Below are 25,629 nucleotides of genomic sequence, written 5' to 3' on the forward strand. Positions count from 1 at the left end.
ATCAATCAAAGCCTTAACTGCTCTGAAAATAATAAAAACATATCTAAAGTACTTTCTGAGCATAAGCATGCACTCTTGCTGTCATCACACCCAATAACTTTTACATATTACCATGGCCATCATTGGAGCATAAAATGAGAGCACACACACACACAAAAGCTTTAAGTGCTTTGCCAAGTTACTCCAGCCACCACTACCCTTTAAAATCAGATAAACACAACAAAAGAAAAGACAATAGAGACCAGCTATTGAATTCTGCAGGGTGAAATGAGTCTTCCCTAGACATTGGCTTAGCACTGAAGTGTTAAGCTATGCCTATGAACACTTCAGCTGCCTAGTAGTTTAAAAATAAAATAAATTTCTGGCCCACTAGAATTATGTGTACTGTTATGTGAAGGAGTGCAATAGAAGAGATAATAGGCAGGACTATTAAGGTGTTGGTCATCCGTTAGCTACCGGTATGTGCACGTGTTTAAGAGAAACTATTTGAACATGGTGTAAGTATAAAAGTAGTGAATGGGCTGGCCTGCATGTCTTGGTAAGCCACAGCAAGAAATTAACCATGGATTGTTGCAAATGAGCAACATTGCTCAATTGCTCACACTTCACTCTGCCCTGCCTGGAGCCAGGAGAAATAAACAAGGAGATTTGGCTTACTATGATGTGTGAATCAGCAAAATTTAGGATTAATATGTGCAAGTTCAATGAGGGGGGAAGGGAAGAGAGAGAGAAACACATGGGAAAGAACACAAGGGAGTGAAGGGAGAAATTAACATGGAAGGTATTACAAACAAAACCACATCTGCATATTTATACAGGTCTCCACTGGTAAATGTTTAAACAATTGTTGTGTGTTGTTTCACATACCTAACAAGTTAATGATCCCCTCATTATAGGCTGCAAAAAGTCTAATGGAATCCTTAAAGAGGAGCATGAAAGCAGCATTTATTACACCATTCGTTAGTTCATTTGGGTTTGCCTGCGTAGAAAGCAAAGAGATTTTATAAGTCAAATCACCAGAAAGTGAATTCACAACACATTTTTCACCCTCCATAAAGTTTATCATGGATTGTAGTAATAAATAAGCTACAGTGCTTACATCAAAATCGAGAAGTGCATCTAGTTGATTCTGAATAATTGGGAGTGTTTTCAGAAGTTTTTCAGTATTCATTGTTCTCATCACACCATCAATCCTTCAAAATAAAACAGAAAATAAAGCAGACAGATACAATCATAGAACACACTATTATGGCACCCGATGTCAGCACTACAGATTATATCAAACAAAGGACTCTACTGCTGCCCACTGAAATCAATGGGACTTTTGAGTAACATACATAGAACAGTATTTTTCAAAGTTCTGCATCAAATCATTCCATATAAAATACTTTAAGGAATATTCTGACCTCCCAAAAGGTTCAAACTGATACCTAAAGGTTTATGTAAGCTGTTGCAACAGCAACAATGCCACTGACCATTTTATGTACTGTCAGATTCAATACTCCAAAAGTTGAATTTTTCCACCACTGCATATTTCAAATTTCACATCAGAACATGATTTTTTGCACAAATTTCCAAACTCTGTTTTGACAATTTTGTTTTCTCAAACACTTTGACGCCCATCCAGTCACTAGAAGAGCATAAAAATAAATGGAATTCTTACCCTCTTTTCATTTTGGTGAAATCAACTGCTACAAGTCTGTAAGAAAGTGCTTTTTCATTCAAGTATCTGCTGTATCGTCTGATGAAGGTAGACATATCATAGCCTGGAAATGAAATGCTATTCCATTAGACTTTTCATTATTTTAGTACTCTTATCACTTTTTACTCAGTGTGAATTACGCTCCAAAAGTTTTTTCACACACATTTGAAACCACAGTCATACCTTGGGTTAAGTATGCTTCAGTTTGAGTACTTTCAGTTTAAGTACTCTGCAGACCCAGAAGTGTTTACTTCTGGGTTCCGCCACGCGCACATGAGCAGAAGCAATCTGTGCGCTTTGCGCATGCACAGAAGCGCTCTATTAGCGCTTCGCACATGCACGCTATCGCCACTAGGATTAAGTACTTTTCGGGGTGCGAATGGTACCCTGGAACCAATTAAGTACTTAACCCAAGGTACCACTGTAGTAGTATAGTGATCATGCTCCCAGCACTGATAAGTTGGTATAGTTTCTCTGAATACTGCCTCATGAAATTAATAAAAACCAACACATTTTGAACCAGTGAAACTCTCTAACAGCCTTCATTGAAAAATAAGTTTATGTGTGGTTAACACAAGTTTATGTGGTTCACACAAGATTTTATAAAAGTTTTGTATTTCACCAATAAACTAATATTTTAACAATCTGCACTATCAGAAAGCCATTTTACCAGGGTTGATAAAAATTAATTTTTAAATTTAGATTCTTTGTTTCTGAGGTAGACTATGATTGAAATTGAAACAACAACAAAAACTGGTTTAAAAGGAAATCTAAATTATATACATGTTGAAGTCTGCAGTTAATGAACATCTATCAAAAAGAAACATAATTCATGTAAAAGAACCAGGGGGAAGGTTATCTAGCATCGGGGGGGGGGGGACACCATTATTTTCCTTTGGTTCTCTCTTCCAAAGACACATAAATCGCATACTGTTCTGATTCAGTTTAGAGGCTTCAAAAGTCATGGGTATGGTGCCAGAAGTGAGTGCCAGGGCCAAGATGCAAAGGATCTACTAAGCTTGCATCAAGTCCCACTACATTCAAAATAGGCAATTCTGGCCACATGTTGGTTTGAAAACCAAGTTGAGATCATAACCCATGGTTTATGAAGCCTCAAACAACTGTCTACTCTAGACCAGGTTGCTATATCCCAGTGGGTGTTCTGCCCCTGGGACAAACAAGAGCTGCCATGATCCAGGAGTGGGCAATTCTATGTATCATAAGGATGACAGAATCCCCCATAAATAACCTTGAAGTCAAACAACAAACAACACAAGTTCTGCAGTGTGTTTATTTCTCATGTTTTGAATATTTAGAACTCTACTAAGCAGCCAAAAATATGGTAGATTTACATTTTAACTAATGGAGAAACAACAGTGATACCTGCATGCAACACTAAGCCATGACTATTTCAGCTATGACCATCCATGTGTGCATGGTTTCCATCTCCCAACAGCCCCAAGCAATATGGCCAATAGTCAGGGGTAATTGGATGTGCAGTCCAACAACACCTGGAGAGCCAGAGGTGTTTAACTAATTGTGGTCTGTCTGAATATCCAACCCATCCTGAGAACTAATGATGTTTTGCTTGTTTCTGACAAGCTAGGGTTTGAATGCCAATGTGTGCTAACTGTAGTTTCTTGTTGTTTCAAAACCTGGCATCCCGACTAACTACTAGTTTGTTTTAGTGCTGAATTCTGGCCACTTACTTGGCAACAGAGGTGCAAGGCAAGGGTGGCTGTAAAAGGAAACTGCTCCCAAGACTAAGCAACTCTCAGCTGCCACTTTCCAAAACCTACCCTCTATTCACACACTTTGCATGGCAGGAGGTTTCCTCCCTGTCCTGTTCCTTCCCAACAAGTTTCCCCTTTCATGCCTGCCTATTTTGCTTTGAAGTAACTTCATATTTCAATTTCACACCTTTCTCCTTGAGCACATGTTATAAACACAGCTTAGAATTGGCAGCTAACACACATCAATGGTGAATGTCTCCTTTTGCCTCCTTCCTTCCCTAAAAGTTTGGAAATTCATGGAGACAAGAGAGAAAGGTGTTTGAGGATAAATTCCCTAGAGCAGTTCATTGTGCCATGGGATAAGTATTCACATGTCCCTTATCTAATAAGGCACATTTCCTGGAGCTTAATAAAATAATAATAAGGGAGAGGGGTTGCAGGGTTAAGAAAAGGTGAATGCACTGTGGAAGGGAGGGAAACTTCGTGGTGCACTGAGAGCAATCCAAGAACTGAGAGGAGAGTTCCTCTGTCCTGCTGCTGATGTTGGTTAGTGATATCGTAAGGCTGTAACACTTTATAGCACCATCGAGTCATGTAGGATATCAAGCTGTGTTGGCTGCAATACAAATCGTGGCTAATGCAACAAATCATGGTTTAGTGCAAACAAGGCCAATATTTTACCCAGTAAAATATTGCTTTCTGGAAAATCCTGGATGCTTACAAAACTGATCCTATCCATGTTTACTTGGAAGTAAGTCCAACCTTGCTCCAACAAGACTTACAGATAAATAAATATACTTGGATAATAGCCTCAACCTTCAGATAAGTTATCTTACTTAGTAACCATGAAGATGTACAGAGAGCCAATCAGAAATATGCATCTTATCCCTAAGCAGATATAATTCTGAGGTGAATGTCAGGTTTATGATGAAACTTTATGCAATTGTAGCTAGTATAAATGCTCATATTAATTTATTTGTTTCCCAATACAAAACATATCACAAATATTCTATGGCTACACTCCTAGATACTTACTCTGTTGTGAAGTTAACTAAAGTCAGTGGGACTTCCATACTTACAAATCCTGGACTGAACTACTGGTCTACTAGAGCCAATGAATGAAACTGCAGAATACAGCTGGATGCAAACGTAAATAAATAAAATAGCATGCCTCTCCAACACAATTTGGATACATTAACGGGTTCATTTAAGATGAGTGAATTTCTAACATTCCTTTGCCCATAGAAGTTACTGTGCAAATTGCAACCTGCCTCAGAATAGAAAAGTAAAAAATTCTTACCCTGCATGGCACTTTTATCCAGATAGTTGTTGAGATTAAACAGGGTATTTCGAGATGCCAAGTATTGGATAAAACGCTGTTTGAGAAAGAATTAAGATTCCAGATTACTTCATTTATTTCCCCCCCCCAATAGACATAACCGTGTTAAAGAAACTAGTTTCTAAGCAGCTGTATAAGGAATATCTAAAAGCGGGAGGGAAATCTAATACTAAGACAAGCAAATTAGATCTACTATCAAGCCTGATTTTTTCAATCACTGCTCAGGAGAGCCAGAATTGGAACAGAGTTATGCAACAAGGGCCAATGTGTAACACAATTGACAGCCACCATGTTGTGCAAACTCTGATGTGAAGAAAGGATAACGGCAGCAGAACTTGTTACACATTACACCTTTGCATAAAATTCATTTATGTGTGGCCCACATCACAGCAGGGTTATGAAAAGATACAAACACGGTTCTGAGGCTATTCTTTAGTGACACACATGCAAACTCTCCACCTACATGGAATAAGGAAATGAAGGTAGTATAAACTACAGACAAATACATTCTCCTCCTCCCCCATTGCCAACACCTTCAACGCTCATCACATTTACAGCAAGATGACATGACTAAGGAACTATTCACTCATTCACTCATTGTCCCTTGGGATTGTTCCAGCCGTGAGATAGAGAATGCACCCTGCTCCCTCTTACCACTGACAGGAGTTATCAACCATACTTGGGAGGTCTGTGCTTATTTGATTGCTGCATCTGCCCAATCCCATGAGACTGAATCCACTAGAAAGCAAGTTATACCCTGTAATTTCAAGGAAATTCGGTTTTTCAAATTGAAGTGGGATCTACTCATGCACTTCTTATTTTATTGCGAGAAGAAATTTAGGGGAGTTGATTGGAGCAAATGAGACCAAGGCCAGCTCCTGATTCCACCATGAATAGAATTTCAAGGGCTAAGTAATGAATGAAAAAGCTCCAAGCTTATTCTCCAAAAACAGTTCCTATACAATTCTGTGAAGAGTGAGATGGTTGTAGAAAAGCTTATTGTTCAAATTCACCCCAATGTGTGTAGGTATATATGTGGTTAAAATAAGATGTGTATTAAATTCATTTCTGATTCAGACTTCTGTAGGAATATTTCTAATCTAGCCAAATGCAACCTGACACATAGTTTCCACAACTGCTAGATACAGAACAGAGTTCCTGCACCTTTGAGTATATGTATAAATTTCTCCCACAGAAATGAAAAGCTATACCAATATTGACAATTCATTCATTTAATACACTCACTAATTTACCAATTTGAGTATTTTAAAGGCGGGGGGGAGGGGTATTGCTAAGCTCAGGCTTTTATTACTTTCTTACTTACAGATGAGGGGACAGGATAGACAATTCCAATTTGTATTTTTTAATTGTTCTCTCTCACCATCATTTCAGAGATCACCAGCACTTTACATCTGAATGTTTTCCTACCATTAAACACATTTTTCTATGGCAAATTGACTACTGTCTTACCTCATTTCCATACATCATGAGGTGGTGTGTTGTAATTAGAGCTTTGAACACTACTACCCAGCTACTGTTTGCTGTCCTCTCAAAAAGTGTGTCTGCCAGCTGTGGAATATTCACATTCATCTCATTTGTGCACTGAATAAGATCTAAAATATAAGAAAACAAGATAATTTACTTAAAACAAATATGGAGAAATGTGACAAAAACAGCAGGGCAAATGTTTTTATTTAGTGCCTGAAGTATTTTGCAGGTGTTATACGTAAGTGGGAAATATGCTTATGAAGCCTCTCATTAGGAATCTGGCCTGCAAGCAATCTGGTTGCCAGTCCATTCTTTCCTCATTCCCTAACCTCACCTTCTTCAGGTTTCAGCCACCTATGGACTCCAGGGGTACAGGGGGAGAGAGACAAACAGCCTTAAACAAATCCCAAATGCTGCTTTCCTTTGCATATCTTTCAGTATTAAGTTGCTCTCTTTTCTCTTTTTCATTAATTCCCTGAACTGGTAAAGACAATACTTCAAGCTTTCCAAAACCAGTCTCTAAATTAAGCTCTGTGCCTTTCCGACACCCATCCTTTGGTTAAAAATAGTCTCACAGAGCCACAGCATGCAAGCAGGTGCTGAAAAGAGTGTGCTGCCAACTCAAGAAATAAAAATAAAGTTTATTATCTTGAAATAAATAAGTGCTTTCTTTCCAAGAGGAGGAATAAGAGATGTGAGCATTGACTACAGGCTATTATTATTATTATTATTATTAAAATTTAATTAATTAATTAATTATATCATTCATTAGAGGATCACAGAGTATTTTAGGAAAAAGGTAAATGACCCCTGGACAGTTAAGTCCTGTCAAAGGTGACTATGGGGTACTGTGCTCATTTTGCTTCAGGCCGAGGAAGCTGGTGTTTGTCCACAGACAGCTTTCTGGGTCATGTGACCAGCACGAGTAAACTGAAGCCAGAGCGCACAGAAACGCTGTTTCCCTTCCCTCCGCAGCGGTACCTATTTATCTACAGTGGTTCCTCGGGTTACAAACACTTCGGGTTACAAACACCTCGGGTTACATACTCCACTAACCCGGAAGTAGTACCTTGGATTGAGAACTTTCCTCCAGGATGAGAACAGAAATCATGTGCTGGCGGCGCGGCGGGCTGCATTAACTAAAGTGGTACCTCAGGTTAAGAATGGTTTCATGTTAAGAACGGACTTCCAGAACGAATTAAGTTAGTAACCAGAGGTACCAATGTACTTGCACTAGTGTGCTTTTCAAACTGCTAGGTTGGCAGAAGCTGGGACAGAGCAACGGGAGCACACCCCATCGTGTGGATTCGAACCACTGACCTTCTGATCAGCGAGCCCAAGAGCCTCAGTGATTTAGACCACAGCACCACCCGCTCCCATTCTACAGGGTAGTTTACAATATAAAAATACAAAAATACACAACATTGCAACAAACAAAAATAGTAACTCCCCACATTACAGTGATACCTCAGTTTTCGAACGTTTCTATTGACGAACGTTTTGGTTTTCAAACACTGTAAACCCAAAAGTAAATGCTTTGGTTTTTGAACAAACCTCGGAAGTTGAACATGCCACACGGCTTCCGTATTGAGGCTTCTGTTTTGAGTTTTCGGTTTTTGAACATTTCAGAACTCGAACAGTCTTCAAAAACCCAGGTACCACTGTATTATTATTATTATTATTATTATTTATTACATTTCTATTAGAAGAAGCCATCTAAACCAAAGCAGGAATCTAAGACCAACACATTTGGCAAAGAGCCAATGCAAAAGAGGTTTGCCCCTTCCAACATTTCAAAGCGAGGATAAAAGCTTTATAGTTTCTCTGGAGACCTTACAACACACAGCGGGCAGGGGGAGGGCCAGATATGGGAAGCATTTGCACAGGCTGGAAAGAATTGGACAGTGAAATGGCACTACCCCGATGCTCTGGCAATAAGCAAAGCTAAACTGTCTATATTCACTGAGATTATTTTCACTTTACAAAGAAACATTTATGCTTAGAAATGTGAAGGCCTGGGAAAAACTGGAGCCCCCCCCCATTTTGGGGGGGCCTTCACATCTCCATTTATGATGCAATTAATCATTTACTCTGGAGTAATCCAAACTTCCTTCAGTAGAGTACCTTACAGCAAAACAGGAGACATCTGGTTTAAGTCCTCCAATAGAAAACAAAATGGGGGAAAGAGTCTCTGCAAGCACCGGGTGACCAACTGGGAAAAACCATAGAAAATGAGTTAAGGGCAATTCCCAGGGCCAGGCTATACTGGTGCTACACTACAGGGATCCCCACCCTGCAAATATCAACCAATGAAGCAAAGGAGGGAACTTGTAGCAGGGTGGCAATAATGGTAAATAGCTATTACTGTATATCTAGCCTGCTTTTCTACTCAGAGCATCTAGCAGCACAAGTAAAACTGTAATCATGAAATACAAATAATCAAAACAAGCTATTTACTAAAAGCAATGAGAGATAGCAATTTGCCTATCACAATTAAAAAACATGCATTCTTTATAGAAACAGTAGGGTATGCATTACTTGGCTCTCTGTAAAATTTACACACACACACACACACACACACACACACACACACACACGGCCCCAAACTGGACAAAGTAAATGCCACAACTTAAATTCACAGGAAGCTGCCTGAATTTCCCCAATTCCTATCTGCTCATTCAAATTATCCAGGTTTTTATTATTATTTCCAGATATATGGTATTAATTGCCTAGTTACATATTAGCCTTCAAATGATCTCCTGCCTAAGCTTTAGAGTTACGAAATGTGAGTAAACGTCCAAGGGTAGGTGGAAGAAAACTTCTTACAACTACAGTATTCTTACTCTTTTACAGTAGTTTTTTAAAAGCCTCAAGTCCCCAAAAGTGGTCATCCTAGCCACAGCCCACACAAAGTACTGAACTATCTTCAGAACTTGCAAGGCAACTATGGCCTTAGAAGGGCAAAGGGCAATTCCCCAAGGACTGCTACAGCTTGCCACATTATCAGGCTCTCCTTTTGCCTGCCTTCTTTTAACTCATGCATTCCAAACAGCAGGGATCAATTTATAAATGTGAGCATGTGCCAAAAAATCCTGCAATGCTCCCCCGCCCAGTGTTCTTCACATTTTTTTGAACTCAGGCCCCTTTTAAAAACCTATTTTACCCTTCTGGGGCCTCTAACCCAGCACAAATACCAGTAGTCTGTGAATCTGCAGTGATCTTTGTGTGCAGTGGTATGTAGTTACTACCACTACTAAAGGTAAAGGATAAAGGTTAATATCTACAGACAGAAAAACTTATCCCAATGCCAGCACTAAAACAGAAAATGAGCAGGACATCTCTGGTCTCCTTTCCAAAAAGCAGCAATTCTATCCGAACCCCGTTCTCAAATCACAGAGAAGATGGGAGAGGGAGGGTGCAGGTACTATCACCCTCAGGAACACAGTGCGGATAAACAAGGGTCCTCTGCCAGGTCAGCATACAAGTTTCCTTTCTGCATATTTGCAAAATATTGTGGAAAATTGGAGTGCATACATTATTGCAGTGCACTCTATGCGTGGCTACCCTTGAGATTGATCCAGAGGCTGCCGCTAGTACAGAATTCAGAGGCTAGGTTGCTTGTGGGAGCAAAATATCACCAACACATTCTGCAAATTGTCTGCAGGATTTACACTGACTGGCAATCTGCTGCTGGGCCAAGTTCAAGGTTTTAGTATGAATATATAAGACCCTATACCATTCTGGACCACTTTACTTTAGAGACCACCTCATCCCTTATATACCCAGTAGGCAATTGTATTCTGAAGAAGAGTTTTTCCTCTGAGTCCCTAAAATATCAGATGCCTGTTCACAGCAACTGGGCTTTCAGTGTGGATGTTCCTGTTTTGTGGAACAACATTCCTACTGAGATATGACTATTTCCATAAATAACTGAAGATGCTGTGCATTAGCTTTCCACCACTGTGTGGCATGTGCTGCTGTCTAGAAGAACTGAGCTTTTAATGAAGTGATACACAAGATCAATTAACTGCTGCTCATCTTGACAATTAGAAGAAAAGCATTAGACCTGGAAGACTAAGAATCAACCTCAGGGAATAATATCTAATTTACTCCACCAATACCTTGTTTCTCACAACTACTGGATCTCTGTTGTCAGGGAAATGCTTTCTGCCACACCCATTATTCCAATTGTGCACACGTAATGATTCACATCTGAGGTCTGTTTGTACTGCTACAATTGCATTTTGTACCAGGTGTAAACCCAATTGCTATATTCTACATATTCTTTTCAAAAATGTAGTAGGATTATTATTGTTAGTAGCCTTGAACAATATTGGAGGGAAAGGAGAGAAATGAATGTAAATAATATAAAGATTAAAAATAAATAAATAGCCAGCTCCTGGCTGCTGAGGGGGATGAAAAAGGCATCTATTGCTTGTCATTTCCTAGAATTCTGAGCCCTTTACCAGGTGCCCCCACAAAGGGGGAAGAGCTGCCCCATAGCTTGAGAACTAAGTATTTATTTAAAATGGACACCTCAAATTGGAGGACAAAGCTATACAACCTTAACTGCAAATACTTTTTCAATTTATGAAAACCAAAGAGCTGGTCTGTAAGAAAAATACTTCCAAATCCAGAGTTGGGCAAATGACTGGAACCAACCCAAAATGTAACAAAAATTTTCAGGAAACTTGTTACATTAAGCAGTGGGCAGGGTGGGGTGGGGACAAGGAGAAATAGCTTAAATGTTATGAAGATTTACAGTTCAATATTCCTTCAACTTTCCCCTTGGATTATGGAACCAACCATCCACTATATGAATACGTATGTGAAAGATCCAATTATTTAAAGGTATCTATGGATTTCCTAGTAAATCACACTGATTTGTACACAAGCTTCTTGAATTTTTCAAGAGATATAAACAGCGCAAGTTGCAGTTCAGAAGAAAATATAGTTTTTCTATTGTAATAATGAGCAGAACAATTCAATGTTTGCCTCAGATTCTAATCATCATATTTTTTCCCTAGGATCACAAGGATCATATCCAGCCTCATGCAAGTTGCGTCAAAACATTATTCCCCAAGAAATGTCTATTGCCAACAGTTTTAAAAACACTGAAAGGGAGCCCCAAGTTTTATTAGAAAGCAGACTATTGCTGCTTGTGAGGAGTATGCCTTAATCTCTAGTTTGGTTTTCCTGCGTGCTTCCCACACACAAACCTTCTGCAACCACATAATCTCTAGTCTTGGGAAGGCTCACAATAAAAAGAATCCACATTTTGGACTAAAATGAAAGCAACCTTCTTTACTACAGTACTAGCTAAGGCAAGACGCAATAGTGAATGTTTAGTGAAGAATGAGATCTGTGGATGTGTTTGCTGGATGATTCTCAATAAAAATTAACAAATATATTTCCACATTTCATTACTCTGACAAGCTACTCTGAGGAATGCGAATGTACGGAAGGGTAGGTTATAAATCTCTTGAACAAACAAATGCATACATAGACCTATTGCTGGACAGTGACATTAATATAATTGCAATATGGTGTATATATAAATCTGTATCAGAAGTTAAATGTAAGCATCCCTTCCACTAATAGATCACATAAGCCACTTTTTGGGCCAGTTCAGATAAAGATTTTCTCTTCCTGGCTGTTTCCAAACACCCTTGGGTATAAAATGCAATATGAGATGTGCATCAATCTATTCAGCAAGCAATTTAAATGATTGTGGCAGTACCTTATGGCGCCCCCACCACTGCTTGCTTATTCAGATGTTGTGTTTCTCCCTATGCACAATGGAATAGCCAAGAGCAATTATGTGGAGAAAAGCACCAAGGAAGATGCATGTATGAAGCAAGTGAAGACCCATTATCCAGCTGGGGAAAACCTGTCAGATCAAAAGTATATTAAATTGTTTCCAAAAAGTGCAGATAGTGGGCACCTGTCACATCTCAACAGGAATGCTATTCCACAGTGGGCTTCTGAGATCTTTGGAACTTGCATCAGAAACTCTCCCACAGACTGCAACAATCTACTGGATGTATAAAGGGTAAGGCAGTCTCTTATAACTTGGTCCTAAGCTTCATAGAGATTTATATGTCAGTAATAACACTTTGGGGATGCGGGTGGCGCTGTGGTCTAAATCATTGAGCCTCTTGGGCTCGGCAGAAGGTTGGCAGTTCGAATCCCCGTGACGGGGTGAGTAAGAAATGCCTTGGGACTCGGGTGGCACTGTGGGTTAAACCACAGAGCCTAGGGCTTGCCGATCAGAAGGTCGGCGGTTCAAATCCCCGTGATGGGGTGAGCTCCCGTTATTTGGTCCCAGCTCCTGCCAACCTAGCAGTTCGAAAGCACGCCAAAAAGTGCAAGTAGATAAATAAGTACCGCTTCGGCAGGAAAGTAAACGGTGTTTCTGTGTGCTGCTCTGGTTTCAGCAGAAGCGGCTTAGTCATGCTGGCCGCGTGACCCGGAAAAACTGTCTGCGGACAAACGCCAGCTCCCTTGGCCTGTAAAGCGAGATGAGCACCGCAACCCCAGAGTCGTCTGTGACTGGACTTAACTGTCAGGGGTCCTTTACCTTTTTAATAACACTTTGAATTTTGCCCAGTAGCAAACTGGCAGTCAATGCAAATCCTGAAAGCAAGGTGTTATAAGCCAACAGAAATAAAGATTATGAAGTATTAAAACCACAATGGGCATCTGTAACTTTCAAATGCATCATTTCCCCATCAGTGCTGCTTAACTACATATTGTTGTTGGCATCCATCTGTCTCAAGAGACAATGAAGGAGTGCGCCCTTGGGGGTGAAACCAAACTACTGGAAGTTTGACCAATATGAGAGAGTTTTGTTGCAGCTGGGGCAGATTAAGGCATCCAGTTGTGCTACTACAGATGTACCATGGCATTTCTTCTCACTGTGCTCTTCTCAGTGGTCATTCTTCCTCTGGTAACTGCTGTGGATACACGACCTGACTGTCTGTCTCTAGGCACTGTGGTTGTCTGCAAGGGTTTTCCACATGGCAGGGTTAATGTTGCCAGCCTTCAGGTTCGCAGGCATCTTTGTAAACCAGAATTGGTCTGCCAACAGGCCTAGTGCCTTAAGCCAGGCTCCCCATGGAGCATGCCATTGGGGGTCCTGTTATCTTCCATTCTGTGGACATGACCAAGCCAGTGTAGATGTCACTGAGACATAAATGTGAGCATGCTGGGAGCATGGGCTTGGGAAATCTCATCAGTGTTTGAGACTGTCCTGCCATGTGATGCCCAAAATCTTCCTGACGCAGCTCATGTGGAAGGTGCTGAGCCATCGCTCCTGGCAGGTACAAGTTGCCCATGTCTCACTATCACAAAGCAATGTGCTCATCTTGGTACTGGATGTTAGCATCACATTCTCCTATATTCTTTTGGAGAGGCAAGCCATTGCCGTAGCTATTTTGCCAATACCGCATCAGCATCAATGGATGCTGATGCATCCATCAATGGTCCAGCTCAGCATCAATGGATAGGTTGATGGTTATGGTGGAACCCAGGTAAACAAAATTGTCTACCACCTCAACTACATATAAAGTATTGGTATAAACTGTGTAGATGGATGATTTTCTCAGACCTTCAGATCTACTTGAGACCACATAGACTGAAGCTAGTGCACATGAATACAACGCAGGGTTTTAGTGAATGAAGTGAAGGAAAAATTGTGTTTCAATATCAAACATTATTATGAAATCTCATGAAAATTCAATAGTAACAAAATCCAAGATAACAATTCACTACAAATATGAACATCTGGCTTAATGAAGATTAATTTACTGATTCTGAGAATTCTGAAACAATGGCCAAGTCGAGTTGTATATTGGTCTTTTATAACAAAACTTCAGAATTTCAGTGACACACAACTTCCATGGAGAGAAAGCATTATGATACTGAATACTGCCTTTTCTTCTCCTGACAGGTTCCTACTCTTCTCTTTGCATATGTGCAGACCATGTGCACAGAAAGCAGCACAGGAATTGTTTACCAACATTTACACCCAACGGCAACTGTGGGGGCAACGTTCAACTCTTCCTTGAGGCTTCCCTCTTTCACTTGCAGTCATTTAAAAAGCTCTGCTCTTGCTGCTTCGCAGAAATGACCAGGAGAAAAAGGATGGAAATAGCAGCCCTGTCCCATTTCTGTGGATCAAGATGACTACATTGAAGCTAAGTGGCCTTGATCCTCAGAAATGGAACAGGGCTGCTCTTTCCATCCTCTTTGAAGAGGAATAAGCCTTTACATTACACTAGAAAGAAATGGGCACTAGGATAAGGGGACGACAGAGGACGAGATGATTGGACAGTGTTCTCGAAGCTACGAACATGAGTTTGACCAAACTGCGGGAGGCAGTGCAAGACAGGAGTGCCTGGCGTGCTATGGTCCATGGGGTCACGAAGAGTTGGACATGACTAAACGACTAAACAACAACAACAGAAAGAAATGGAGACTATAGGTGATGGCTCAGAGGATGAGGTACAAAAAACCCAGATCCATCCCCACAAATGCCAGCAAATGATTATCTGAAAAGCTGCTGGTTCATATGCTTGTTTTGGAAATTTTATTCATCTGAGTTCTATTATAATTATTATTACTACTACTACAACATCATCATCATCACTGTGCATGGGGTTTTAAGAGTAACTTAACCAAAGTTAACGTGGGTGGCGCTGTGGGTTAAACCACTGAGCCTAGGGCTTGCCTATCAGAAGGTTGGCTTCTCAAATCCCCGTGACGGGGTGAGCTCCCGTTGCTTGATCCCTGCTTCTGCCAACCTAGCATTTCGAAAGCACATCAAAGTGCAAATAGATAAATAGGTACCGCTCCGGCGGGAAGGTAAACAGTGTTTCCGTGCACTGCTCTGGTTCGCCAGAAGCTGCTTAGTCATGCTGGCCACATGACCCAGAAGCTGTACGCCGGCTCCCTTGGCCAGTAAAGCGAGTTGAGCGCCGCAACCCCAGAGTCATCCGCAACTGGACCTAATGGTCAGGGGTCCCTTTACCTTTTAACCAAAGTACAGGTCCCTGCCTTGAAGATCTTAAGGTCTATAAATTTCCAGAGTTTGGAGACCAACACAGAGGAGAAAAGGGAAAGGTGCAGGTAACAAGAAGCAAACATGAGGATTTGTGGTTACAGAGGCCCTCAGTCTATTTAACATTTACATGAAACCACTGGAAGCTAACCCAATTTGGTTTCTATTGTTTTGCACTCATGAGCTCTGCATAATTATTCTCCAGCTTTATTACTATAAGGAGTACTGTACTTCTTCTAGCCTACATCTTCCTTACAAAAGAACTTTGTATTACAGTATCTGCTAGAGATCATCATAAACTTACAACTGTTTTCTGTATTTCCAAAAAAAGGAGCTCCTTAGGGTGTTTCTTGTCACAGCATGCCTCTGAGACTAACAAGTTCTATTTCCTCCATTACCATACAAGGATCCAATTCAGAACTCTGTTGTGCCATGCAGTGCTGTAGGCTACTGTATTCTAAATCCCTGGCATTCTTTACCCTGGCAAACCCCAGGCATATCTTGTGTTCAGACTGCATGGTTCAGCTGCTGTGCAGCAGCCAAAGAGGTGTTATTGTAACTAATCCTCAGAACAGTACCTACTAAGCAGCTACAACTCCCCTGAGCCCGATCCACAATGGCTGGGAAGTGCTGCAGCTGTGCCAACTAGCTGCAGAAGTCTGATGGGTGTTCTACAGCTGCCTGCCTGTGTCATTCCCAACCCGTGGTATGCCTGGGATTTGATCATCCCCACCCCACCCCCACCCCCGTTTCCCTCTCAGAAACCCCTAAATTGGAGCAAACATCAATCTCTATCAGTTTTTCTGTGGATTGACATTTGTTCCGATTCAGTGGTAAACAGTGGGTTTTCCAGGGGAAATGGTTAGGATAAATGAAATACTGCTTGGACCCATGCCTAGAAAACACAGGGCAAGTGGAAATCCTCTCAGACCTGTGTTTCTAGGCACAGGACAAGTGGAATTGTGAACAGCCCCAAAGTCTATGGTTATGGGCAGCTGAGCAATGAAATATTGAATGTGTTAACTTAAGAAAGCAAGAGACAGGAAGTCACCCTCTTGAGCCCTGAACAGTTTATAGTATCCTGGAAATAAGCATTAGGAGGAGGGGAGAGAAAGAATATTTATGCCATAAATTTGAAGAAAACCACAAACTGTTATCCCTAAGCAACACTCCACCTCATCCCCACCTCCCTGCAGTAATAAAACTGGTTCAGGACTGACAGCTAGTCCCAGTTCTGGACCCTTAGTGTATATATACTAGTGGTTTCCATAGCTAAGTATTATGGAGCCCCTGTTTTTCAAAAGCCAAGCCCCCTACTTCTGAAAATTCTAACCACCAGTTGGGAATCACTGGTATACAAAATAATGGGAAAGAAAAGAGGTGTTTTCTATGAGCCCCAAGCAGCAATCCAAGGTTCCTGTTCCATGCTGGGTGGAGCCTAGAATTTAGGTTGATTTTTTATTCATAAATTTTCACAAATAAAATACAATTGATCAAACAATTGATCAAACATTCACTTTAAAAGTTGAATTCCTTCCACTGCCACTTCCATGGTTTTCTCACGATTATCTTTTGCTGCTGCATACTATAACTAATCTATACCTTCTTTTCTCAGCTTTATTCTCAAAGTAACTTTTAGTGATGATTTACTCCAAACCTGCTAGTGTGCTAACATATTTACAATAATTTTCCAAAATTTAGGTTCTGAGGCAACATTGCAATATTTTGTTGTGGGTCACCATTTATAGCTTCCTTTAGGAGTTTGGATTTGATATCCCGCTTTATCACTGCCATAAGGAGTCTCAAAGCGGCTAACATTCTCCTTTCCCTTCCTCCCCCACAACAAACAATCTTTGAGGTGAGTGAGGCTGAAAGTCTTCAGAGAAGTGTGACTAGCCCAAGGTCACCCAGCAGCAGCAGCATGTGAAGGAGCGGGAGACGGGAACCCGGTTCCCCAGATTAGCAGATTATGAGTCTACCGCTCTTAACCACTACACCACACCAATTCAGTAGAAAAACTGGAGCTCTCCTCGTAGAATTATCATGAAAGGATACACTAAAATGGCAGTACAAGTCAATGCATAGAAACCTGCCTCCTCAAAAGATAACAAAAAAGAAGTGGAACAGAAAGGGGGCTCTCAAGTTTCTCCAATATCCGTACAGTGGCTTTCTCTGGACAATGAAGATGAAAACACATAAATAGGCTGAAGATTCAGCTGTAAAGTGTATAAATGTGAATGTACATAAACTGCCTTAGCTTTAATATCTGTGCAGCACTTAGAACATGTTATGCACTTTATAAGTGCTAAATATACTATTATATCTTTGCAGTGTATAATTTCTTGCAGACATTTGCCTGGTAGGGTCCCTCAGATCACCCAATTTTAAGTTAATTCTGCATCTCTTCACATTGAAATGTGTATTATATGGGCACAGGTTTTGAAACTACATCTGCATCCCTCGACTGATTCCTTCAAAACACTCAAGGCAGCGTGCATCCTATTATTTAATTCTTATAACAACCTTAGGCTGAGACAAAGTGGCCTCATTTGCCTGCCACTTTAAGTCACAATTAAGGTTAACTATGATTTGTGCTGGTAAACAGGGCTAAATCACTGCTGTTTTGCTTCTTCTCTGCCATGCCAGCAAGATCTAAGCTATGATTTGTTTTAGAGTTACAAACAAACCTGACTCCAAACAAATCACAAACAATAACCAAGGTTTGTTAGCCCCATGCATCAGCACTTTCACCTTTAAACCATAGTTAAGATTAAGTGTGCGAACCAACTCAGTGACTGGGCCCAAACTTCTAAAATTGCCTTTAATTCAGGTTCAATGTTCTGTCCACTGCATTGGCAAACAATACCTTGGTGTCCATTACTATCTCTCTACTACATCTGGAAAGTACCATCACTGCCAGTGCTCTTTGCTCAGCAAGATACAAATACCAGATTGTATCAGAATGAATTATTCTCTCAAGTGTGTCCAGCAGTTGAAAAATAAATAAATCACAGTGCCAGGATAACCCACTCACAATCAGAAACCAGATTGCTATCAGATACCATGTTTGGACAGAGAGGGCTGACTGAGAGAAAGATTACAGTATAGTTATCCTAAAGCAGGGATAGGGATGCTGTTGGCCTACATTATCCCTGACTATTGGTCATGCTAGCTAGGACTTATGTAGGATGGATTCCAACAATATCTGGAGGGCCATAGGCTTCCCATCCACGTTTCAAAGTTTTCAAAACCAAACAAACCTCCATTGAACTATGAAGGGATAAACAGTTGGGAAACAAAGTATACCAAGCTGCCACAAAGAGAGGATACATGAATAAACAAACAAAAGCATCTTTTATGTTATTTGATATGCAGGTGATCTGTTCTGATGTACAAATTTTGTAACCAGAGGGTATGATTGTCAATGGATCATCTCTCCTATGTAGATTACAGTAACTTACAAAAACAATCCTTTGAAAACATGAAGTGCAGGAATCTTGGCATGTTTGAAGTATCAATTATGATGCATGGTGTGAAAGTTTCATGATATGCCAAATGGCAGTCTAAGCTGGAGAGCATTCACAGTTTGTGAAAGACCACATCAGGTTGCTGATGGGACCCAAATTTTCACTTATTGCCTAAGATGCAGTTCTAGTTTCATTTTTACTGCAATTGGTATACTTCTTCTTTGAAAGTGTTAAAGAGATGACCATACATTCTTGTAAGTGCTATGTGAAGAAAGAAGACAAGAGGAAAGCTTTGAGTAAGTGCATACCAGTTATCTACCTTACATATCTTTTCTTACCCACATCCACCCCGTACTAACAATCCTAAAAAACAGATTATTCTGCTTCTATAAAGAAAACCAGCACAGCAGTGCTTGATAAACTCTTCAATACAAACACCCCAATGGCTCCCAGCTTCAGATAATTCCAAACCACCAACTTTTCCTTACACAGTCAGCATTAAATAAAAGCCATTTTTCAAACAAAGGAAACTACAGTAGTAGAATAAGCAGAACATATTTTTCCACAACCTAAAAAAAAATTAAAAGAATGCTTGATGTACAAGTCATAACCTAAGCACTTCACAGCTCTTCTTGAACTTCATGATAATGGCATGTTGTATAAATAATTATTAGCACTTAATTTTTCCAGTGGAGTGAGATTTGCATTATAGACTTATTTTAACAAATGGGCAAAAAGTACACACACACACACACACACACACACACACACACACAGAGCTTTCAAAATAACTTCTTCAATAACATAGTGCCAACACCTCTTAATTTCCTGATGCGTCTCCACCCCCATTGACCTGAAGGAGCGTCTCCACCCCCATTGTTCTGCCCGGACACTGAGGTCCAGTACCGAGGGCCTTCTGGTGGTTCCCTCATTGCGAGAAGCCAAGTTGCAGGGAACCAGGCAGAAGGCCTTCTCGGTGGTGGCGCCCGCCCTGTGGAACGCCCTCCCATCAGATGTCAAAGAGAAAAGCAGCTACCAGATTTTTAGAAGACATCTGAAGGCAGCCCTGTTTAGGAAGGTTTTTAATGTTTAATGGATTATTTTATTTTATTTTATTTCTGTTGGAAGCCGCCCAGAGTGGCTGGGGAAACCCAGCCAGATGGGCGGGGTATAAATAATAAATTATTATTATTATTATTATTATTATTATTATTATTATTATTATTATTATGCAAAATAGTACAAAAAGCAGTTACATATAAAAATAAAATATTACATTAATACAATGTTACTACTGGAATATATATAAATCAATATCAATTATTCCTCAATTATTGATTTCAACTTTGCATCTGAACTTCAACCTTTCACAGGAAACAGAATCCACAATAAAGTATTATTCTGATTTTATAGACAGTGTATTGGAGCTATGGTTACCGAAGATTCGATCCCCAAACTAATCTTAAATACACAAGCATCAATAAGTAAGTTTAGTCCTTAAAGTGTCAAAACACTCTTTGTTGTTTGCTGCAACAGCTGCACATATTAACCTTCTGGGATCAAGAACTTCGGATGTTACAATTAATTTATACTTCCTTTCATTCTGAAAACTATCATTCTTCAAAAGCACATATGAAGGTTACATTATGACCTAGGCCTAGGGTGACTTCACAACTGCAGAAGATAGAGAAATGATCCACAGAATGTTGTGTTATACGTACAGGATTCTAAGAGTAATCTCATGCTAGCATATCAATGATGACAACAGGGACTACATAATTATTCAGACTTCAGAATATTATTGCTTTTGAAAGATTCAGCATTTGAGCACAAATAGTCCCAATAATCTTTTGGGATAGAATGGGATTAAACACACAATGGGCTAGTAGCCAGAAATGCTGCTGCAGAAGGTGGAGGACACCAAGGATACCTGATGGGGGCTATCACAAGTCAAGTTAAACATTAAAATAAACGCTTAAATTCTTATCAGTAACCACAGTGCCTTTGCAATCACTGGGCAGAACACTGTAAGCAACTAATGCTTCTTATTGAACTAAGTAAAATAGTGCCTGTCTCTTATGTATCGCTTTGTAAAGGGAGTCTAGATACTGGCTTTTTAAATAAAATTCGAAAATACAGGAAGGGCTCAAAAGGGGGTAGCTTTTGCCCTGCAAAACAGAGTTTATATATTTGCAGAAACAGGATCGAAGAGTACATCATAAACAAATCAGTATTCACAAAGAAATATTTAATCACAGAGTAAGACGTGGGAATTGCACATTGTTACTGTACCACATAGTAGCTGGAGCCCCTGGTAAATCAGAGGGAGTTGTCCCTGAAAGTAATAGGAAACACACTCACACCAAGCAACAGTCGGATTCAATATATGTTTTGCAATACGCAGCAGAGTAACTACATTTCATGTCAACACAGTTTCTCCACATCAAAGGGTAACAAGTAGATTTCTAGGTAGACAGTGTTTTATGCATACTGTTGAATATACGGTATTATGAAACATACGGCACTAATGAAACAGCATTACTGAACATGTATAAAACACTTTAGAGTGTTCAAAGTACTTCAGATACATTATCTCAGAAATCCTTGCAACACCCACATAAAATAGCCTGGTATTAGTCCCATACTGCAGATCAAGATTGAGGCCAAGAGATAGTGACTTTTCCCAGCAAACTTATGACTGAGGTGAGACAAACTGGGCAATTTCTCAACTAGCTTGCTATTCTAACTTCAGGATGAAAACTTTCATCTTCCAGGACGGCAGTTTTTAACCATACATGTAAAACAACGCTGCTAAACTCCAAGTAAGCAGAACACAATATCTTATCTGGTCAAAGTGTTAACAGAAGACTTCAGACCTTTGAGGCATCAGGTTAAGAATGTTCTTTATTTGGAGGCAGATTCCATTGTGATGAGAGTCACTTGACAATATTCATTCACTGACCTCTTAGGGAACAGATATTTTAATTTCAATTACCTCACATCACCTGAAATTCTCTCTTCTACACAACTGTAAGAAACCCTGCTGTCCTCCTCTGCACCTGCTCTTCCGAGAAAAAAAAATATCAAAGCACTAGAAGCTGACTTATACCACAGAATTTCTACTCTAGCAATGATCTTCTAGGGTCGAAGACGGGGATCTTTCTCATCACTTGATAACTGATTCCACCCAGCACCACCTTTCTATTTTAGCAAGAAATGCCAGTGATTGAACCTAGGACCTTCTATGAGCAAATAAGCACTACTACTGAACTTTGGATCTCTCCCCAAGCCCAAGTCACGAACACATATACAAGACCTGGGTACAGGTTGAAATTAAAAGGTGAGTTTTCAGTCTAGTAAGAGGCTCTGAAAAAGCAAGTCTTTAATCTGCAAAAGAAAGGGACTGTCAACATTTCACTCCAAGTCCCCACCCCCACTAAATTTTGACAACTGTTGCAATACTGGCAGAATCTCATTCCTACTGCAAATGTCCCATAAACGACCAACTACCAAAGTAATCACAACCAGAAAGTCTGGTGCTGTAATATCAAAAGTGATGGAGAAGCTGAGATAACAAAGGCCACATAACCCCAAGAATACAACAATCTAGCTCAACAATCAAGGAGTCAATGTGTCACTGGAAATGATCGCCATCATTATCAAGTCCTGGGATTAAGAGAGAGGAGGAAATAAAACTAAGGGAAAAACAAAACTTTCCTGCTTTAATATCCTTCCCCCACACCCTGCCAAGAATCTATCTTGTCCAATATCAACCACAAAACAACCCTATTCTGCCCAGCTGGTAATGTCTCTTTCAAGCCTCCTAAATGAATTTCTCCTGTCTGTCTTGACAACCCTGAACTAGTACTAGTAGTTTAACACACACACCCCTGCCAATTTGAGAGTTATGTTTTAACACCAAAAGTTAAACATACATTGCACTCAGCAAGCCATGTGTGTTTGAATAGCCCAATCCTAAAACCCTACCTCATCAAAAATAAAGTTAAACGGGACTTCCTTCCAGGTATGCAAGCACCAAACTGCAACCTTAACCTCCAGAAACAAACCCTATCAAACCTAGTCTGTTAGTTGTGCTGCAACCTCTCCCCCCGCGCGCTTTGCTTGCTTTCCTTGCCAGTAGTGGCATTGCGCTCAGCCCCTTCAAAACTGAACCTATACTCACCAAGTCTGACGGTTTCGCTCTGACCCGCAAACGGGGCAAGGTTAAAAGTCAGTCAGCCCCACTCCTCGTGTGCTTTTTGCATTGAAATCCTAAAGCACACGCACATATACTGTATACACACACCCAACTAGCAGAGAGCATTTCCCCTTTGAACGCGTAGCGGGGCTTGACATCTGGACAGCCATGCTCAGGGCTGCGCTGTCAAGCCCCGCGGCGGCGGCGACCCTTCCCTCCTCGGCAGGTCATTCCCGCGGGAGCTGGAAAGGCCGGCAGGGAAAGCCCCATCCGAGGGGTTCCCCAGCTGGGGCTAGCCGCCACCATCACCACCCGCCCGCCCACCCAGGCTCAGTCAAGCCCTTCGCCTGGCGGGCCCGGCGACGGCGACGCTACTCACAGTCGAGGTGCTTCTTTTTGGGGCCCATGACTTCGTGGGTCGTGGCCTTGCAGACGGCTTTGGCGACGGCCGAGCCGGTGACACTGTGCTGCGCCGCCGTGATCCGGTCCGTGATCGACTGGCCCGACATGTCGACGACGACGAGGAGGAGGAGGAGGAGGAGGAGGAGGAGGAGGAGGAGGAAGGTGGTAGTCGCGGGGCCTTGAGGCTCTTTTTTTCCAGCTCGGCTTTGGCCCCCAAAATGAAGCGGCGGCGGCGGCGGCGGCAGGGCGAGGAATTCCCTGGCGCCCAAATCCCCTCAGCAGCGGCGGCGGCAGCCCAGAGAGTAGAAGGAGGAGGGCCGAGAGGGCAACGGGGCGGCAGGGAGGAGGAGGAGGGCCGGCCACCGCCCCACCAAGGAGAAGCCCAGCCCAGTGCACCGGCCTTGTTGGAGCCTCCTCCTGCTGCTGCCGCTGAGGGGTTCAACCGAGGCCAGGCGGACGAAGGCTCCCTCCTTCCCTCAGAGGACTCCGGCTCGCTCTGGCGGGCGGCTCTGCCTCTGCCTCAGACAAATCCTCTCCTTCTCGCCCGTCCGTCCGTCCGTCTGCCTGCCTGCTTGTCCGCCCTCTCAGCTGGGACCCCCGTCCCCTTTCTACCTCCTCCTCCTACACCACGCCTCCCTCCCTCCTCCTCCTCCTCGCCGATCTCTTTCCCCCTTTCGCGTTCCCACTCCCAGACAAAATGGCGGCGGAGCTGCGGCGGCGTCAGGTGACGGCCACCATGGCTCGCCTGTCGCGCTCCCCTCCACGCCTCAGCCCTCTCGCTGGCCCTGGGGAGATTCCGCCCAACAGAATGCCTGCCTGCGGGCGGGCGTGCTGGTGGTGCACGCACACGCTCCTTCTCTTAAAAGCACAAGCACGTACATTCGCAAGTGCACACACGCACCAGGCTCACTTCACCATCCATGCCTCACCCTGTCATACACACTCGTCCCATCCTTCAGTGTCGCTCCATCTCTCTCACACACACCTGCACACATTCGGTCCATTTTTCCCTCCCTCACTCCAGCCCTCTTTTTCTGTCTTTCTCAAACACATTAGCTCCATCACTCTCACATATTCACTCCAACTCTCACCCAAACTCATTTCTCTCACACACATAATAACACATATAGCACACATTCCCTAGACTGGATTGATGACAGGTCGCCTGCTCTTGATGGGATTACATTCCCTCTGAAGGAGGAGGTATGTCGATTGGGGTTTCTTCTAGATCCTTTGTTGAGACTCAGGTGGCCTCAGCAGCTTTGGCTGGTGGCCCAGTTGTACACCTATCTGGACTTCTGTCACCTATGCTCTGGACTCTGGTAACCTCCAGGTTAATTACTGCAATGTGTTGTAGGTGGGGCTGCCTCGCTCTGAAGATAGTTCAGAAACTTCAGCTGGTGCAGAATTTGGTGACCTGGTTGTTGACTGGGGCAAGAGTTTGAGCATATTACACCGATCTTGGCCCAATTACACTGGCTGCCAATTACCGGTAGTTTCCGGACCCAATTCAAAGTGCTGGCTTCAACCTATAAAGCCTTAAACGGCTCAGGATCACAATACCTCAAGGACCGCCTGATCCCATATGAACCAACCTGGATCCTGCCATGTGAGACCCATCACTGTGTGCTTCCTCCATGAGAGGTCTGGAGGGTGACAACATGAGAATGGGCCTTTTCTGCAGTGGCTGCCTGTTTGTGGAATGCTCTCCCCAGGTAGGCTGTCCTGGTCCCTTTGTTATACACTTCTTTTTTACCAGGCAAAAAGGTTTCTCTTCAACCAGGTGTTTGGCTGATTAACATTCTAATGTGTTAGGGCAGAGTTATTGGTCTCTTTGTTTTATTATGCATTTTGTCTTCTCATTTTGCATTTTATGCTGTGAACTTCCCTGTGATAGCTGAAGTGCAGTCTACAAATTTAATAAACAATCATCATTCTACATATTGATCTCTCTTAGTACGGTACACACACCTCATCACTATCTCCAACACACACACACTTGCTTCCCTCTCACACACATGCTCCCTGCTCACTCTGTTTCACACACAAAAACATTCTATCCATCTCTCACTGTCCGCCCACCTCTCTCTTGCACACAAACGCAAACAGTTCCATCTCTCTCACATGCATGCCCTCCGTATCTCACTCATGCTCACATACATACTGTTTCTCCCACACACACATAGACATGTGCACACACCGTCTCTCTAACAGACATACAGTCATTACATCTCTGTCT

General features: G+C 41.9%; 1 protein-coding gene across 3 annotated transcripts in view; it reads right to left on the reverse strand.

Moving 5' to 3' along the window:
* The window catches only part of LOC118078199 (phosphatidylinositol-binding clathrin assembly protein), a 50,361-nt gene extending 26,391 nt beyond the window's left edge, over positions 1–23,970 (reverse strand). For 2 of the 3 annotated variants that reach the window (XM_035101947.3, XM_035101946.3), the window contains exons 1-6: positions 23,368–23,970; positions 6,245–6,387; positions 4,736–4,811; positions 1,664–1,766; positions 1,100–1,193; positions 868–979 (exon numbers count right to left, since the gene is read on the reverse strand). In XM_035101947.3, the coding sequence (XP_034957838.1) occupies positions 868–979; positions 1,100–1,193; positions 1,664–1,766; positions 4,736–4,811; positions 6,245–6,387; positions 23,368–23,497 (658 nt within the window). In that variant the 5' untranslated portion in view covers positions 23,498–23,970. Of the gene's footprint in view, positions 1–867; positions 980–1,099; positions 1,194–1,663; positions 1,767–4,735; positions 4,812–6,244; positions 6,388–22,973; positions 22,992–23,367 lie in introns of those variants that run through there. The other variant, XM_088664619.1, reaches the window with a different exon arrangement.
* Between the last annotated feature and the right edge of the window lie 1,659 nt (positions 23,971–25,629).

The sequence above is a fragment of the Zootoca vivipara genome, chromosome Z2, assembly GCF_965207765.1.
Source record: "Zootoca vivipara chromosome Z2, rZooViv2.hap1.1, whole genome shotgun sequence".
NCBI lineage: Eukaryota > Metazoa > Chordata > Lepidosauria > Squamata > Lacertidae > Zootoca > Zootoca vivipara.